Below are 15,085 nucleotides of genomic sequence, written 5' to 3' on the forward strand. Positions count from 1 at the left end.
GACTGTTGCATATTTGACATTACACCAGAGAGACGGCTGCCAAACCTCTCACAAATATGTATTTGAATGCCATTATGGCAAGCTGTCGAACACTCATGAGTATGTAACTAGGGTTCATCTTAAATCCGCCATAGTGCGGTTGGCCTTGATGCATACTTGACGATATCCATTCGCTTCACTAACTCCCCCCCAGTGACCCGATTGTGTGCTAGTTCTCATTCCCATACTCACATGAGGAATTTCACCAAAAAAAAAAAAAAAAAAAGACTTGAGCCAATTTTTCGAGATACGGTCGGCTCGTTTCCAAGGACAGCCATGAAAACCACTTCCTGTCTATACATGATACCACGCAAGTCATTGAAATAGTCTGTCCACGACCTCGCGGAACGAACGCGACACTTGGATTCCTCTCCCGCTCCCTTGACACACTTCTTCCCCACACCCAGGCCATCGCTGGCCATGCAGATCGAGGGGTTCAAAGTCAGGTCTAACTGCTTTTATCTCCTTCAACGGGCCGATGGAAACTCTGATGTTCTTCAGGAATACGGATACTACCAGGCGAGTGATGAGCCATCGCCGCTGCCTCTTGCGTCGTTCCGTCTCGTGGCGCATGAGCAAAGAAACCATACGGAACACGCTGACTCGGATTTCGTCCCTTAAAACCCTCTTGAAGTCCAAAAAGAAATATCGCCCCGGCCGAGAACAGGTACGACCTATTCAGACGGACTAGCGAGTTAGCCGGCGCCGGCCGAAGCAATCACGGTGCCTTGTTCTGGCAATGTCGCATGCAAATTCGAGCTTGAAATCGCCCGAAATTAGCTTAAATGAATGATCAAAACAAAGAACAATACACGCCTGGAGATAAGAGCTATGCAGCGAGAAACAACAGCCACGGCATTGTTATCATTCCATGGTAACGGTGAGACACACCTTAGACGCTAGAGAATGGAGAGACACGAACGCGACTGAAAGTGCATATCGAACCGCTTCGGCTTTTGTACGACGGCCTGTCCAACATGAGATGTATATAACCAGGAGGTAGGCGGGCATCCAGTTGCAAGCTTGGCGTTCTTAATTCCATCCTTCTCCTCTATTCTTCAAGTCGCTCCCTCATTCCGCTTCACATCTGTTTCTTCCACAGGTCACCAACTGCCGCCTCCTCCTTACATTAATTCACCACCAGGACCTCACCATTACACCATGAAGTTCATCTACGCGTCCCTCCTCTGCGCCGTGGTTTCGGCCGCCCCCGTCGCCGAGGTAAAGCGGCAGACGACCGGCGGCGCGACCGCCGAAGGCTTGTCCAAGGCCCTTCAAGCCACAACCGACTCCTTCAGGAAACTCACCGACGGCCTGGGTGGCCTCAGCGCCCTCGGCGGTGGCCTGGGGGCTTCGAAGCGCGACGAGACGCCAGCGGGAGATGTCACCGTCCGTCTTGACCAGCCCGCCGTTGATCTCAGCATTGGCGAAGGGAGCGGACTGGTCGGCAAGCGCCAACAGGGTCTGGGCTCGCTTTCGGTCCTTGCTCAGACAGCGTCGCATGCCGTGTTGAACGGCCTCGCAGGTGGCGTGCTGAAGCGGGATGGAAAGCAAGACCCGAGCAAGCGTCAGCTGGATACTAGTCTTCCTAACAAGGTTTTGAACGATGTAACTAGCGGCAAGGTGATGGAGGATCTGCCCAAGGTGCCTAACGTGCATATTGAGGCCTAGTTAAAGATGCGGATGCCGCAAGGAACTCATGACTGGTGGTATTTCACATGCGACATCCTGTTGGGACGGAGAGTGCCGTGCTTTCTGCGGTATCTCGGTATTTCAAAACCAGAAAGAGGACGGCTATTTGTGCTTCAAACGGAACAGGGCGATTCGGGGACATCAAGGCGAGGTATTTTGATCGAACATGTTAGGCGTTGAAGGATACGGGGTAGATACCGTTGAATAATAAACAAGAGGCTTTTTCACGCGGCTAGCCTGGGTATATCTGTGACGCCGATGTGTATTCGATTTCACTTGCGAAGGACATGCAAATGCGATATCAAGGAATTGATTCTGGCGATAGTCATCAAATTTGGCGTGACTGAACGAACAAGGCAAGGATTCGAAAAGATGCAGCAACGTGCTGTTATCTTCTATTACTACTGGGGAGTCGAACAGGGATAGCCATCTTGTCTCTGCAAATTTTTTGCCGTTACATACATAGTTACATACTCTCCAAATTAGCAGAAAAGATGGTGGCGTGAACTCAAAGCTGATAAGTGAGGCCTCGCCGAGGAATCCATGCCAAAAGCTTGCCAATTGGATCAATCCTGGCGGGAGTCTCAAGCGAATTCGGAACCCTGAAGTCATCTTCTCATTATTGCATCCAAGACAACTTACCTCTTACTATTAATGAACATCAGAAACCCAGCTTCAAATTCTCCGGTTGAATAGCCGAAATTTGTGCCCCTTGTCGTGGACAGAAGGGTTTTTCTTTTTTTACACCTGGACAAGGAATTACTACATGGTACCACACTCTTTTTTAGTACTACTACTATTGTTTCCCGTGACACACAATCAAGCACAGGGGTTGATGATCAGATCATTTGGAAGCACGGGCGCGTGGCCTCCCTGCCACCAACAAGAGGACAAGGTGGAGAGTGACGACGGGATGAATAAGTTGTTACACCATTGCCAATCTGACAAGGGCCAACTGGGTAGTACATATCTGGGTAATCATGTACCAGCACGGAGTACTCCTTAGTTCTCTCCCAAAGAAAACGCCAGGGTGCGCTGCTCCATGCGAATGTGATTTGACTCAGTTTATGACCAAAACCTGCCCTTTGTATCAGTCCATACTTCTGCTACGTACTCACATTGTCATGCTGCCAAATTTGTTGGTTATATATTGATGTGTGGAGTAGACAAATTAGCAAGCCTCTACACCGTACGCCGTAGACTCGTCAACCGCCCATTGTTTCTCACCAACTGCCGCCAGTCAGGCATCTGTCTTGTAACCGATCATGGATCCTCAGAAGCGAAAGTGCGATTGTGGAAATATGGTCCGTACCAAGCGTGCTTCGGCCAGCCTGCTGTAGGTCGTTGGTCAGGTCCGAGCTGGTGATTGTGATCATGGTCCTGGCCGTAGGACATCAGAAACAAGCAAATTACGCATTAGAATGCCCGCCTATATATCTGACCTGGTCATGATGTTCGGTCTCGGTTTCGATTGTTCAGTGTCTATCTGCTCACTAGCTCTTCCAGCCTCATCCCTTCGCTGAACAACAGTTGCATGCAGCGTCCATTTTCCTCGTGAATATCTCAAAATGAAGTTCATTGAAGTTCTTTCGTTATGTGCAGCTGCGGCTGCTGCACCACTCGCTGTAAGTCGCGTGGTAGTCTCATGCAGGTGACTCTGTCCCTCTACATGGCTAACGTCCACAAACACAGGATGTCGATGGTAAAGCCTCAGCTAATCCATCTGTTGCCACACCCTCTATGAGCGCTGTTCCCAGCAGCCCTATTCCGCAAGAGCTGCTAGTGAAGGCAGATGTCATTGCCAAAGCCAAGAAGATCATATCAGAGACTCATACTCTGGGCAACACGACGGGCTATGAAGGCGTTTCGGCATCCCACAGCAAGAGTGCATGGGCTGGCGTTGGCGCCGAAATCAAAGCCATCATCAACATCCTGGACAAGATTGGAGAAAACGGCAAACAGAATGACGAGTTGCTCAAGGATGAGCAACATCACATCTCCGTCGTTGTTGCCAAACTGAACGAGAAGCTTGACGTTGAGCCACAGCCTAAACCTCTTCAGGCCTGTGATAAACATGCCAACGCCACCTGGACACCTCAAGTCAGCAGCGTCGAGGTTGAGATCAAGAGTATTCTGTCTAAGCTCCAGAAGACCAAAGTCCAGGGCGAAGCTGTGGCTGTTCGTCAGGTCAACCTGCTCGTGCGGCTGCTGAGTCTGTTGACTGCAAAGGTGGAGGCTGAGATCAAGGCTGGTGCTATCCGCAACCGCGGTGTGCATATCGACGTTGAAGTTCATGAGCTCACATTGAGGCTTGCCAAAATTCTCACAATCAAGGCTGGCATCAACACTTGGAATCTCAAGAGCACCAACGCAAGTGCCAATGTCAATGTCGAGATTCATAGCGTTCTTGTGAAAGTGCTTGGTCTCTTGAGAGTAGAGGCTAATGGTGATGCCAAGGCTGGTGTCTCGCACAACCAAACCATCAGTGGGGATGTGAGCTCAGATGACAGCAAGATTCAGCTTCTTGAGGGTCTGCTGAAGGTCCTTGCCGAAGCTGATGTCGATGGCAAGGCCAAGACCGACGTCGATGTCAAGACCAAGGCTTAGGCTGTTCTGGTCTGAAATGGCGGAATCGACCTTTATGACAGCAGCTTGAAAATGACATCCGTGGCATATATCTGGAAGGGTGAAAATCAAAGGAGCAAAGGCATCTGCCAGTTCATACACCATTTGGCTGCATTGTGAGATGGCGAGACTGATATATTTTTAAATCGCCCTAATCGTGTAGGGTTGTGCTTAGAGGTATTTTTGCGTACATATAATGTCAATTTTGGACATCTACGAACCTCTTGTCAAAGTTGATACATGGACCATCCTTGCAACGCTCGGCTGAGTGACACTCAATTGAAGACACAGGTTGGAACTGAAGAAAAGTGCTGTAGTTAGCCAGTGTTATTGGAAGTTTAGTCAATCAACAGACCTTGTGAGTTCATGGTTGCATATGGCCTACGGTCACATCCAAAGTATGGCGAGGGCTGTTCGCGTTAGCTCTCGTTCCGGAATGTTTCTTCTTCCCAAAGTCGTATTTCGGCGCATTGAGTAGCCATTTGGGCAATGGATAATCGAGTATATATACCTCCTCCACGCAACACTTGCAGTTGAGGGGATATGCTATTTAAATTGTCCTGACAAGAGTGTTTGGTGGTGCATATTCTGACTGTGGTTCCGCCCTTTGGTTCTGACTGCGCAGAGCCAAGGTCTGTTAACGTGTCGGAGGGCTTCTCAAAAACCTCTATCCTTGGTCAATGGTGAAAAATTCGTCGCCAATAGTTCTCATCGACACCGAATTGCCATTCTTGACTGGTTGCTGACTCTTCCATAGTGTAGCTTGGCAAGTCAAGTGGCCCGAAGTCCATGACGATCGATGGCGGCCGAGGAGGCTGTTTCGACATGGCCCTGCGATGCTGGACAGGCATTTTTAACAAGACGCTTGTGGTGGGCGTGGATTCAAGTTCAGATACCAGAGGGGAAAAGGTTTTTGCAGATGCTCTGCTCGGCGGTAGGCAAAAGGTGCATTGAAAGGCCCGAGTTCTCTGTCGCGTGCTCCAAGAGGAAACGTCACTGGCGCCTTCTGGGGGTTGCGGTTGCCTTTGATCGTCTTCAGCTGTGGCTTCGCTGTAGGTACCCTAAGTGGCAGGCACTACTTTCTGGTTTTCCCATGGCTGCAAATAATATGATACTATGGTCTGTGACAGAATATGTTTACTCATTAATAAGTATGCATAAATGTACTTTAATATTTTATAGTGTAAAGCGCGATAGCCTAGTACCTGATTTAGTCTAATAGTCTACGTATTTTGCGACTCCCACTATATTTCGTACTGCCTAGTGCCTACAGGTACCTCAGTACGGAGTGCTCATCCGATTAATGCTAGCCCCGTTTTATCAGATAACCCTAACCCCAAGCCGTTTTGGTTCAAAGTCTCTGGTGCAGCAAAAGTGGATCTATCATGTTCTCTGCTCCACTAAACATTCATGTAATTTGATTGATCCTCCATCATTCTCGGGTGAGCCTCATCAGCAGCTCCCAACGCATCACATCACATGTTATGATATTGATCACTTTGCAAGCTTCCCCCCTCTTCTTCTTCTTACTGTTGTACCCAATTCCATCGTTTTTGCACTTCGTGTACACCCAAATCACATTATGGACGCTACTGCTCCCTCACACCCATACTACCCCCGGACGGCGTCCATACCGACCTATGTCGCCAATGAGTCGTCCGTGCTGCGACTCCTCATGACCTTTGGTCTCATGGTGGGCGTGGTGATAGGCCTGGCCTATTGGCAGACGATTCAGAGCCCATTACGCCTGCGTCCGATTGACCGCTTCGCCGTCATGTGGTTTGCCTTGTGTTGGTACTTCCCCAGCCGTGATGCCGTGTCTGTGTGCGTGCCAGCGTGTTGCGGAAATAAAGCTAACACCTGGCTTTCATAGGTGGATTCCTACATGTTGGATTTGAAGGTTGGTCGAAATGAGGCTGTCATGGAAGAAAAAGGGTCTTTGTTATTGTGTGCTAATGGCCAGTTTCAGGCTACTATGTGTACAACCGCACTAGCATCCCTGAGTTGCAGACTGTGTTTGGACAGCTGTGGAAGGAGTATACGCTCTCAGACTCTCGATATTTGACGTCTGATGTGTTTACCGTTTGTGTTGAGACCATTACCGCCGTAAGTTTCCAATCTGGCCGTCTCACTGCTTAACCCACATCGCCACTACTCCGTGCTTCCAAACAAGACACAATTCTTGCCCAATCGCAATCACCGTGAAATCCTCACCATCATATTTTGCTTACTCATGTGCATTAGTTGGCATGGGGCCCTCTCAGCTGGCTCACCTACTTCGCCATCCTGACCAACTCGCCTTACCGCCACATCAACCAAGTCATCGTATGCACGGCACACCTGTACGGCGTTGCCCTATACTACGGCACCAACTTGGGCGATTTTCGCACCACAGGGGTTTCGTATAGTCGGCCTGAGGCGCAATACTATTGGGTATATTATATTTGCCTTAATGCGCCTTGGGCCGTGGTACCATTCGGTATGTTGTTTCATTCAGATGGCTTATGCCACAGCAAACATGCGCGTAGCCCTCATGCAACCCCGGCGTGTTTTGGAGAAGGGAGATAAAGGAGAAGAAAAAGAAGTGACATGCGACTAATGGCGTGCCTCTAGTTTTCCTCTATGACAGCTATAAGCAGACGGCCAGGGCTTTCCGCGCTCTGCAGGCGCCGGAAGCCGAGCGCAAGGCGCAATAAAACACGGCTCGGCTTGTTGGACGTGGCTCTTTCAGGCGTTGTGTCGTTCCATGTATATTTGTGATACAATGTCATCTCTCCTTTTTTTTTTCAGACTCATGTATCATGGAGATTGCGAGCATGCGGACCCCCTTCCTAGGCATGGGCCTGAACTAGGGTTATCGGCCAGAATTTGGGCTGTTCAGGGGCAAATATCGAGTAGCCATGGCTGCCCAACAGCAAATGCTGCAACATCAATCAAGCATCAGACCATTTATTCCACGATGGTCCCATCGCCACCAGCCAGGTTACAACGACGACAATACAAGGCAAAAAAGAAGCAAAGTAGCCAACACGGCAACACATGCTGTCCTCCCTGCTCCCGCTGCAAAACCGCCTCACTGGCTCTGTCCCACCTCTCACACAAACACGCCTGCCAATGCCGTCAATAGCGACAACCGAATGTCTCGAGCGGCGTTGCTCACCCAGTCTATCGTGAAATACAACAATTGACCAAGTCTTGGATACACTTGCATGGCGCTTTATGATGTGGAAAGAAGTAAAAGAAAAGAAGTTCAACGAAGCTCCAAAACAAACCCGCGTGCAACTCGAGACCATTTCGCATTGCTAAGAGAAGCAAAGAGGGCGTGTTGTGGTGTGTTGCCATGTGCCGGCCCCACGAATCCACGACAACTGGCGAGGCCCCGGCTTGTACTCCGTATCGTGCATATAAATATGCAAGCCACCCTATTTAGAGGTGAGGCCTTGTAGTAGTATTGGTATTCTATATGTCACAAAACAAAAGTAAAGTCACGCCTCTACGGCTTTGACGGCGCGGTGCCTTGGAAGCGGCAGAAAGTGGCAAGTGGTCGTGTGTTGAGAGACATGCGTGCTGTGCATGTACCCGAGGTGCAGGTTCCAGCGTTTTCCCTTGAAAAACGTGCAGCATGTGATTTGTTGAGAAATTTGCATCTTGGCCCAATGTTTCAAGCCTTTTTTTTTTTTTTTTTTTTTTTTTGCTCTGGGTTCCATGGCATCGTGAAGGGGGGCATGTGGTGTTGCCAAGGGAGGTTTTGGCGAACCAGGACGAATAGAAGCCATTTTGTTTGCTGAGCAACAACACTTTGTCTGTATTTATTTTCTATCTAGGAGGACTCCGCAGCGTCAAAACTAGCGAATAAGGAGGGATGCAAAGGGAGACAGTAGAAAAAGAAAGAAAAAAAAACTATCAATCTATCTTTTAGGTAGTAGCAAGCCAACCACGTGAAATGTCCCTTCCCATGGACCAAGTCTGCAAAACTTGGTGCCAGAGTCGGCATGAATTTTTCCGGTTTGTGTACAGACTCAAACTCTCCATTACACACTGACGAGAAAACGCCTCTCTCTCTCTCTCTCTCACACACACACACACACACACACACACACCACTCGAATCATACTGGGTGCCGCAGGCTGGTCTGGGCTAAATGTCGTCCCTCCCCGTCAACCGGCACCGTCGTGCACCGAAAGCACAATCTTCAGACCCTTGGGTGCCGGACCCAATGGCAACGCCGACAAATCGAAATGCCTGCCGCCAAGGACATACTTCTCCCCATTGACCGTGACGCTCTCAATCTCGCGGCGCATCTGTCGAATCTGCAGCTTGGAAGGCAGAATGGCGGGGGCCCTGGAGAATTCATGGAACCGGTCGAGAAGGATCTCGCAGGCGCGCGTGACGATGACGACATAGTCCAGGCTACACCTATCCAGAACCATGAGCTCGCCGTAGGCCTTGGATTTGAGCGTCAGGATCACAGGGTACGTGGCACCGCCTAGGTACGAAAGCGGCGGCGGCACCATGGATGCAGGCTGGAATGCTCGAGCCGCAAGTGGCGGCGGCGGAGGAGGAGGAAGAGGACCATGCATCGCCATGTTGCATCGATTGGGCCAGCCCGGAGGGGGCACCGGGACAGTAGGTGTCACAAGATGCATCACGGGAACAGATCTTGCGCTGGCGGCGAAGCGCTCTGGCGATGCCGTCGTCGAGCCCGTCGAGGTGGGCGGCGTGAGAACCGGACCCGTGGGCTGGGAAGAGACGATGCTGCTCCGCGTTGACCTCGTCGAGGCGTCAGAGACGTTGCCCTCGTCGTCGCTATCCGAGGACGAATCCAGGCAGTCTTCATAGTTTGGGAAGGCCTTCCCCCGCCGGCTCTTGGCCTTCTTCCCGGGGCCCTCGCCGGCCTGGAACCCATTGACCTTGACGTAGCGCTGCACGGCGCGAGCGGATTCGTTGTGCATCTTTGTAAACACCTCCTGTACCGTGTTTCCCTCGGCGGAGAGCACACAGACCTGGCCTCGGGCGTCGTTTTGCACCAGGTAGCCTGCCCAGGGAGGCGAGTGCTCGGCATCCAAAGCCGTGATGATGTGTATTTTGGCATCACGGCCGAGATACATGCGGCAGTTGCCTGTATAAAGTGTAAGCTAAAGAAGAGTTCGAGACTGATTTCTTCCCCCGGACCAGTACTCAAATCCCGCCCAGTTTTGACCGTCTGAAGAACAAGTCAGGTACGCACTCTTGATCTGATCCTGGTAGCTTATACCAATCGTGCTTCCGGGAGCCATTGTGCCAGCAGACGAATCTTCAACCGAAAGAGAAGCAAAACAAGATGATGGCACCCGAACCATGAAGCATAAAGAGGTCAAGAAAAGGAGAGATTCTCCAGAAAAGAAATGTGAAGGGAGAGACGGGGACAAGGACGGGGCTCAGATATCAAATCAAAATGCATCGAGGACCAAGCAAGACACGCGGCGTCCAACAGGCTTAGGCCCAATATAAGACGACTTTGTGCATAAGTTTGCATGGCCACGTTCCCCCTTCTCCAACACGAGATCCTTCCTGGCCTTATTTATACCTCGACGTTTCTCCCGCAGCAACCCGGACGCCCGAGCACATAATGACGAAGGGGGGGAAGAAGAGGCAATCCTGTCCTTGTTCAGACTTGACCTCCAACCTCTTCTCTTTTCCTTCCCTTTGCCGTCGATTCTGTGTCACCACTTGTACCCTTGAAATGCTGAGACGGGTCCTACCTGCGCACCCCATGCCATGGATTCCCTTGGGACAGACACGAATTCGACATCGCGTCTTGCCTTGGTGTCATTGCTGGCCTGTATTATACCGGTGATGGAGGACAGAAGAGGTCCAATAACCAAACAAGGCAACCAATCGGGCCCCGGGCATTAAAGGAACAGGCATGCCAGAGATGTCACCCCCTTCCGGGGGGGCGGGCACTGACACGGGGGTCCGGAGGTCGACGAGGATCTTGGAAGTTGGGGGCGTGTGTGGTGGGCACGTTGGCCATTCTTCGGAACGGCTTGGACCATCCGGCTTATGGAGGTGCCATGATGGCAGATATGTACACCCGTTTCTGGCGAGGGCTATTTCCAAGTCTGGTTGTGTATGTGGCCACCCTCCAGCTCTGTGTTGTTGCGCCCAACAGACACATTCTGCCCTGCAATGGGAAAAACGATATTTAAAAACAAGCGCCAACAGGAAAAAAAAAGAAAAGGACACAGTACAGCATCATGAGCACCAAAAAGCCGCCATATTGGGGGGCTCAGGCCGGTCGTCGCCCCGGCTCACCGCAAGTATACACAAAACCATGCATGTTTGTGCCCAGCATCCCCTCCCCCATGATCAAATCAACAATCAATACGGGGTACGAGAGTAATCGTAATGCGCAATGCCTTTTCTCACCGTTCATACCGAGCCAAAAGTAAGCATCCTCTCTCTCTCTTTTCGACCCCAACTGCCACCGGCATTATTTCCGCTCGTTCCATCCCATCCGCCGAGTCCCGCCCCGACATCTGTCTCACGATCAACACCAGTTGACATCTATAACCCGTCCTTCACAAGGCGAGACACCTGGTAACTGCAGCCTTGACACATACTCCGTACTCCATACAATACAAGTGAATCAGGCGGCAATGCCCTTCAACCCAGCGCAGCCCGGGGCCAACAAGACAACGCAGCGTCTTTTCCACGTCAAGACGGGGTACGAAAATCCGTCCTGCAACGTCAAAAACTTCCCGTTGGCCTCGCATGCAGAATCCTGGGCTACATATGTACACATGGCTTGCTGGCCCGCCCGTGCAAGGATCGCCGCCCAGAGAACACCGCCCGCCAGCTCAGGCAAGTAGAATCAAATATGTACACAAATAACATGAAAACTAGCCACACCGTCCCCCCCTTTTCCTACTGTGTACTCCGTACGGAGTACCGCAGAGCAAATGTCTTGGATCGGTGGCGAACAAGAGCATCAAAACGTGGGCAGGCCTGCTCCTTGTTTACCCCAATCAATAGCTGTGCTGGCATTTTGGAAAAAAAGGGGGGGCAAAGGCGAGGGTTTGTAAAACAGGGCTGTAGACAACCGATTGGCTCACCAGCGCTTGTGTGCATAACCTTGACAGCCTCATCTTTATTTATGTACTTCCTCTTCCCCTTGTTCATCAGAGTCGAGACGGGGGCCATGTGGCTTCTACTCCGTACCATTATTAATTTGTTCCTCATGTTTTTAAATTATCGCCGCCCAAAATATGCCGACGCATCATCGGCCAGGCAAAGGGTAGTTTTTCATGGGCAGATCGTCTGCTGGTCGTGAGGGAAGACGGTTGGATGTGTTCCTTTGCATGAAGGGTGGTCGTGCTTTGGTGGCGAATCGCGGCCTTGCATAGGTCATCAATGGGAAACCTTTCTTGATGCAGCCCGGACCTTTCTTTTGCCTGACCTTCTGACCGCCGAGGGGGGCCAAATGGATGACTCGGATGTATGTAGAACTGCAAGCTGCGTCGTCTTGGATCCAGCTTCAAACCGCTACGTATGCACGTGTAGCTGTCGCTGCATCGTTGCCAGTGTCAAGTTTCACCGATTTCTTCATGACCATCCATGTGCTTCATGCCGTCGTCTTCATGCACACCAGAAAAGGTCCCGGGTCATGCATGACAGTTTAGACGTGTCCAACATGTTTCTGTCATATACTACAAAAAAAAAAAACATCAAAAATCTAATCCTACATGGCCGTCTGGAGTCGTTGTAGACGCATAGTCACCGCCTCAACCAACGCCGACTCTCTTGCTAGTAAGCCCTGAACCTGCTGCAGTTTTGACCGCCGAATGTCTTGAGGAATTCTGACGTCCCCCGTTGCCGCAACTTCGACTTCTCCTGACTTCTTTAGACTTTCCACCTCCGCAACGAGCTCTGTTTGCAGCGTCCTCACCTCCTCCAACCGTTTCCACAGCTGCTTCGACTGCTGAGCAGCGCTGTCTCCTTGTCCACCGCTTGGTCCCAAAACACTGGCCTCTAGACTCCTCACCTCGTCCACAAACGCGCGCTCCTTGGTGCTTAGGTCCCGCGTCGTAGCCTTCCCGACAATCTTTCGCAGATTATCTACACGCTTGGTGAGCCGCTCCTGCCGATCTCTCGCCTCGGCTATCCGCCGATCGTACATGGCGTTCTCAGCCTCACCCTCTCCATCTCCATCTGCCCCGTTGATGCTATCAATCTTGCCCTTGACTTCGTTTGCCTTTCTCACTTGCTGGTGTAGTTCTGATTGGAGCAACTCGCATCGCCTAAAAACTTCTGCCGCCGCTACCCCGAGTTTGTACGTCTCATCGCTTAGCACTTTGTGCGCATCCGTGAAGATCTGCAGCGTGAGCGGGCTGAGCCTCACTTCCTGGTTGACGATTGTCTTGTGACGCGATGTTCGTAGCCGCTCCAACAACGTCGGTAGAGCGGATCCCTCGTCGAATACATGGGGCGGGTTGTAGACTGGTCGTGGTTCGTAAAAGTCCAGCGGCGCCATGCTAACCTCCCGCTCCCGCACAGGGCTCTCTTGCTTGATTGGCGCGAGATCAACGTCTTGGGTTTCAAATGTCAGGGCCACAGGCTCGTAGGGCGTCGCCGAAAGAAGAAAGTAGCCCAGATCAGGATCTCTGATCGCAACGCATGCTGCAAGAGGCACGGCCACATCGGCACTTGGTTGCGCGTAGATCCTATCCCTAGTGGATTGCGAGTTGACCAATAGCCCGATTCTGAAGTCGGTACCAGCCTTGTGGTCCGCCAAAAGCTCGCCCTCGAGGCGGAAAACCCACGATGTAAGCGACACAAATGTAATGCCTGCGTGATGCGTAACAAAGAAACTGTACCTAGACATGGCGTCGTTGCTGAATACCGGCCATGAGTCCTCGCTTATCTCAATAGGGCTCATCGTATCAATGGCTTGGAAGGCAAGGAGTGAGGGAGGGCTGCTCGGTGTCGGTAAACGCCCAAGTTTTGCTTTGTTCCTGGGCGGGAGCCACTGTGCCTGGATTCCTTCGAGATCCAGGTACACCCTAACCTGACCGCTTGCAGAGAGTAGACAAACAACAGGTAGCGAGAGGCCCTCCTGGTCGCCATCATCCAGGTCGAGGTCTTCATCTTCTCCCAACATGAGCTCATCAGTGTCAGTCTTTTTCCCAATCACCAAAATGTCAGTAATGGTAGTATCCAAGTCATCACCAGTCTCGGGGTCAGATTCAAGCCAGAAGGGTCCCTGTAGTCGAGGAACAACGCCTGGCTGAGTTGGTCTTGTAAAGACCTCGACAATAGGCTCTCCCGGCAGACTTTCAAGGACCTGAGGTTCCTGCGCATCCAGTTCACCCATCCACTGCAGCTGTTGCTGAGCGAGCAGTTTCTCGTTCTCGTCAACTGCAGGATCGTCTTCAATACTGGCGACGGTTGTGACAATAGAAACAGACAGAGATGGAATCAATGTCGGCGGGGGAGCCCATCTCTGGGGGAGCAATGGACAAAGAGCATAGACATCCCCTTCTCGCATGGCTACCCAAAGAGTCATGGGATTCCAGCCTCCTGAACCCTTGGTTGCAAAGCTTGCCGCGGATACCTCCATCTCAAATGAATCTGGCGAGAAGGCCTTGTTTGTTGTCGAACTTGACGCGGAAAAGTCCTGATCCAGAGTAGTACCATCCACAAGCTTCTTGAGGTCTACCGAAGTCGTCGGCGAGTCAAACGACCAGCGGTCCTGAGTTGATAACTCCCAAATTCGAACAATCGCATCCGCCGTGACGGTGACAACACAAGAGCCATTAACTCCTAAAGGATGCCACAGAACTGACATGATGGGGGCTCGTGAAGTTACATGTGTGGTCGGGCCGAGGGTGTAAATCTTGGGTCGTAAAGGAGAGGTATCCTCGCTCGTCAAATGCGACGAGTCGGGTATGGCGCAAATATGAACTGTATGTGTCGTGAGAATGGCCAAGTAATTTGAGTTTGGCGATATGATTAATTGTCGGATTTCATCGGCTACTGGAGTTTTAATGATCTTTTGACGGATTAGCAACGTTAGCAACACGGAGTCTGTTAAAAGATTCGGTGTCGTAGGGGCCAAGCGGTGACGACATACCCTCAACCCAGGCGCAGCATCCATCTCTCCGTCGTCAATTGACTGTATGGAATCTTCTCTTTTGATGCGAGCTCCGGCAGAGCGAGTTCCCGTTCTCCCTCTTGGCTGTCTAGTTGACCATTCATCCTTAAGGTAGGCCAGATCAGCCCATCGAATTTCCTTGCCTACAGCAACAAAGACCTCAGTCCCCCGACGGGCAATCGTTCTCCTAGGACCGAGGGTCGACCTGGTCTTGGAGGGTGGCGACAGAGCCCGCGATCGGATCGCCTCAGCGGAAGGCTCAAATAGCTGGCGGCCCGGCGCATTGTTGTTGGACAGCCATGCCGACGAGTACGACTTGACCTTGGGCATCGTAGGTCGTGAAGGCGGCCCTCTGTAAAACAAAGCAACACAGGGGCTTCGAGACTCGGCGGGAACGATGAATCAAGGCGGAGCTGCAGCTTCGGTTGCCTCTTCAGCAGGCGCCGCTGCGGTTAAGCTCGGGCTTTGGGCAAGCAAAAAGTCAAATCTTGGTAAAGGGAGAGCTCCGATTGAGAGCACAAAAAAAGTTGACGCTGAACAAGGGAAGTACTAGTAACTTGATAAGTGGCCGAGAAAAGCGCGAAATGGTTAGCGCGC

General features: G+C 51.4%; 5 protein-coding genes across 5 annotated transcripts; 3 read left to right on the forward strand and 2 right to left on the reverse strand.

Annotated features, from left to right (window-relative positions):
* Positions 1 to 1,200: 1,200 nt before the first annotated feature.
* G6M90_00g086360 (uncharacterized protein) lies at positions 1,201 to 1,710 on the forward strand (the record flags this gene model as incomplete). Its single annotated transcript, XM_014686992.1, has 1 exon — positions 1,201 to 1,710. The coding sequence occupies one exon, from the start codon at positions 1,201 to 1,203 to the stop codon at positions 1,708 to 1,710; it is 510 nt and encodes a 169-aa protein (XP_014542478.1).
* A 1,589-nt stretch (positions 1,711 to 3,299) lies between these two features.
* Positions 3,300 to 4,338, forward strand: G6M90_00g086370 (uncharacterized protein; the record flags this gene model as incomplete). Its single annotated transcript, XM_014686991.1, has 2 exons — positions 3,300 to 3,356; positions 3,424 to 4,338. The coding sequence occupies 2 exons, from the start codon at positions 3,300 to 3,302 to the stop codon at positions 4,336 to 4,338; spliced, it is 972 nt and encodes a 323-aa protein (XP_014542477.1).
* Positions 4,339 to 5,938: 1,600 nt separating this feature from the next.
* On the forward strand, positions 5,939 to 7,052 carry Ebp_1 (3-beta-hydroxysteroid-Delta(8),Delta(7)-isomerase; the record flags this gene model as incomplete). The annotated part of the gene is made up of 5 exons (XM_066131286.1): positions 5,939 to 6,146; positions 6,230 to 6,256; positions 6,326 to 6,462; positions 6,601 to 6,835; positions 6,970 to 7,052. The coding sequence occupies 5 exons, from the start codon at positions 5,939 to 5,941 to the stop codon at positions 7,050 to 7,052; spliced, it is 690 nt and encodes a 229-aa protein (XP_065987301.1).
* Positions 7,053 to 8,513: 1,461 nt separating this feature from the next.
* G6M90_00g086390 (uncharacterized protein) lies at positions 8,514 to 9,632 on the reverse strand (the record flags this gene model as incomplete). The annotated part of the gene is made up of 2 exons (XM_014686989.1): positions 8,514 to 9,475; positions 9,584 to 9,632. 2 exons carry the CDS (start codon positions 9,630 to 9,632, stop codon positions 8,514 to 8,516), a joined length of 1,011 nt encoding a protein of 336 aa, XP_014542475.1.
* A 2,444-nt stretch (positions 9,633 to 12,076) lies between these two features.
* NUP82 (Nucleoporin NUP82) lies at positions 12,077 to 14,818 on the reverse strand (the record flags this gene model as incomplete). The annotated part of the gene is made up of 2 exons (XM_014686988.1): positions 12,077 to 14,386; positions 14,468 to 14,818. 2 exons carry the CDS (start codon positions 14,816 to 14,818, stop codon positions 12,077 to 12,079), a joined length of 2,661 nt encoding a protein of 886 aa, XP_014542474.1.
* Between the last annotated feature and the right edge of the window lie 267 nt (positions 14,819 to 15,085).

The sequence above is a fragment of the Metarhizium brunneum genome, chromosome 5 (genome assembly GCF_013426205.1).
Source record: "Metarhizium brunneum chromosome 5, complete sequence".
In the NCBI taxonomy this organism is placed as follows: Eukaryota; Fungi; Ascomycota; class Sordariomycetes; order Hypocreales; family Clavicipitaceae; genus Metarhizium; species Metarhizium brunneum.